The 1804-nt window shown below is 33.9% G+C and overlaps 1 protein-coding gene across 1 annotated transcript in view; it reads left to right on the forward strand.

The window, feature by feature from the left end:
* FANCM (Fanconi anemia, complementation group M) overlaps positions 1–1804 on the forward strand; it is an 83471-nt gene that overhangs the window by 47546 nt on the left and 34121 nt on the right. Inside the window, exon 11 of the mRNA XM_011996239.1 lies at positions 483–638. Within this exon, the coding sequence (XP_011851629.1) occupies positions 483–638 (156 nt within the window). The remainder of the gene's footprint in view (positions 1–482; positions 639–1804) is intronic.

Below are 1804 nucleotides of genomic sequence, written 5' to 3' on the forward strand. Positions count from 1 at the left end.
TAAATTATGCTTTCATAAGCATCCTTGTAAACCAGTTTTTATTTTTTGTTTTGAAATTATAGTTAAAACTTTAAATTTGATGTTATTGTTTATTTTGTTTATTATTAACAAATTCTTAGTTAACTTTGTGAAAGTCAAGAGAACTGATCAAAGGTTGTATGTGTGCTTGGAGAGCTGGGAAAACAACCTCAGAAAAGATTTCTTTTAAAATATTTAACTATTTGTTGTTAACATGGAACTATATAAACAGGAATATCATCAACTTGTAAGTCATATAACAGTTATTTAACAAATATATTTTAAAGGGCATATTTCTGCTTTATGAAATTATTTTCTTTTTTTCTTCTTAGATTTTAGTTGGGAATATCTAAATGGATCCAAATTATGTTAAACTGATTATATGTGTATCGAGTGTTTTTTAAAATTAGTTTGTGAAATCTCAGTATGTTTTCCTTATTTGTATTACTTTTTAAATAATTAAGACTCAAGAATCAGCCACTGGAATTCGTCAACTCTCTCTCTCTGAATGGAGACTGTGGCAAGATCATCCTTTACCTACATATCAAGTTGATCACTCAGATCGATGCCGCCATTTTATAGGCCTTATGCAAATGATAGAGGGAATGAGACACGAAGAGGTAAGGTTTTATTATAACTTTTTCTTGCTGGTATGATAGTAAAACTAGAGTACTTATCTTTTATTTTCGTTAATTTGAAGTAGTAAGAAATATTTTGTTTTTCTGTATAGTTCCTTGTGATCTCAATAAGGAATGAGTTTTCTGCCTTAAGAGGAGAAATAGATTTAATTAATTAGAAGAAGAATGTCATCTGTAAATATTGATGGACCAGAGTAGAATTTTAATATACTTAAATGATTTGTGTAAACTGCTTGTAAAGCTACTTTAGGATTCTTTTGGATTTGGATTTATTGAAATACTCTCTATCATCTAGGTTATTTGATATCTTTCTTGTATCCTGGTCCTAGTTTAGAGAATTATAGATTCCTTGAGCAGTTCCTTGATTATTCTTCCTAGGGTCAGCATAGTGAACCAATTATGAGTGTGAAATCCATAGTGCCTGGGTTAGAATCCTAACTCTGCCTCCTACTGATTGTGTGTTTATAAGTTATTTAATCTCTCAGTGTTTCAGTTTTATCAGTAAAATAGAGATAGTGATAATACTTATTTCATAAGGTTGTTGTGAGGATTAAATGACCTAATATATGTAAAGCACATAGTAACTGGCATATAATAAGTACACAGTAAATTGTAGCTCCTATTTTTATTATTAGCGTTTGGTCATGCATACATGTAAATAAAGTAGTTATATGTGGATCCCAGCAAAATGTGTGCAATCAAATTAACATATATTTATTGAGTGCCTTCTGTGTGCCACACTCTGTTACCTGCTTTATGGCTATAACCGTGAGCAAACGAGAGAAAATATTCTGTTTATGTGGAGTATATATACTAGCAGGGAGACAGACATTTGCTCACATTAATGCTTGTTATATTTATTATTCAAAAAAGCAGAGAGGGCTGGTCTTGGTAACTCAGGCCTGTAATCTCAGCCCTTGGGGATGCCGAGGCGGGCGGATCACTTGAAGTCAGGAGTTTGAGACCAGCCTGGCCAACATGATGAAACCCTGTCTGTACTAAAAATACAAAAATTAGGTGGGTGTGGTGGCACATGCCTGTAATCCCAGCTACTCAGAAGGCTGAGGCAGGGGAGTCACTTGACCCCGGGAAGCAGAGGCTGCAGTGAGCTGAGATCAAGTTACTGCACTCCAGCCTGGGCGACAGAG

This window comes from Mandrillus leucophaeus, unplaced genomic scaffold (genome assembly GCF_000951045.1).
Source record: "Mandrillus leucophaeus isolate KB7577 unplaced genomic scaffold, Mleu.le_1.0 Scaffold505, whole genome shotgun sequence".
NCBI classification, from domain to species: Eukaryota; Metazoa; Chordata; class Mammalia; order Primates; family Cercopithecidae; genus Mandrillus; species Mandrillus leucophaeus.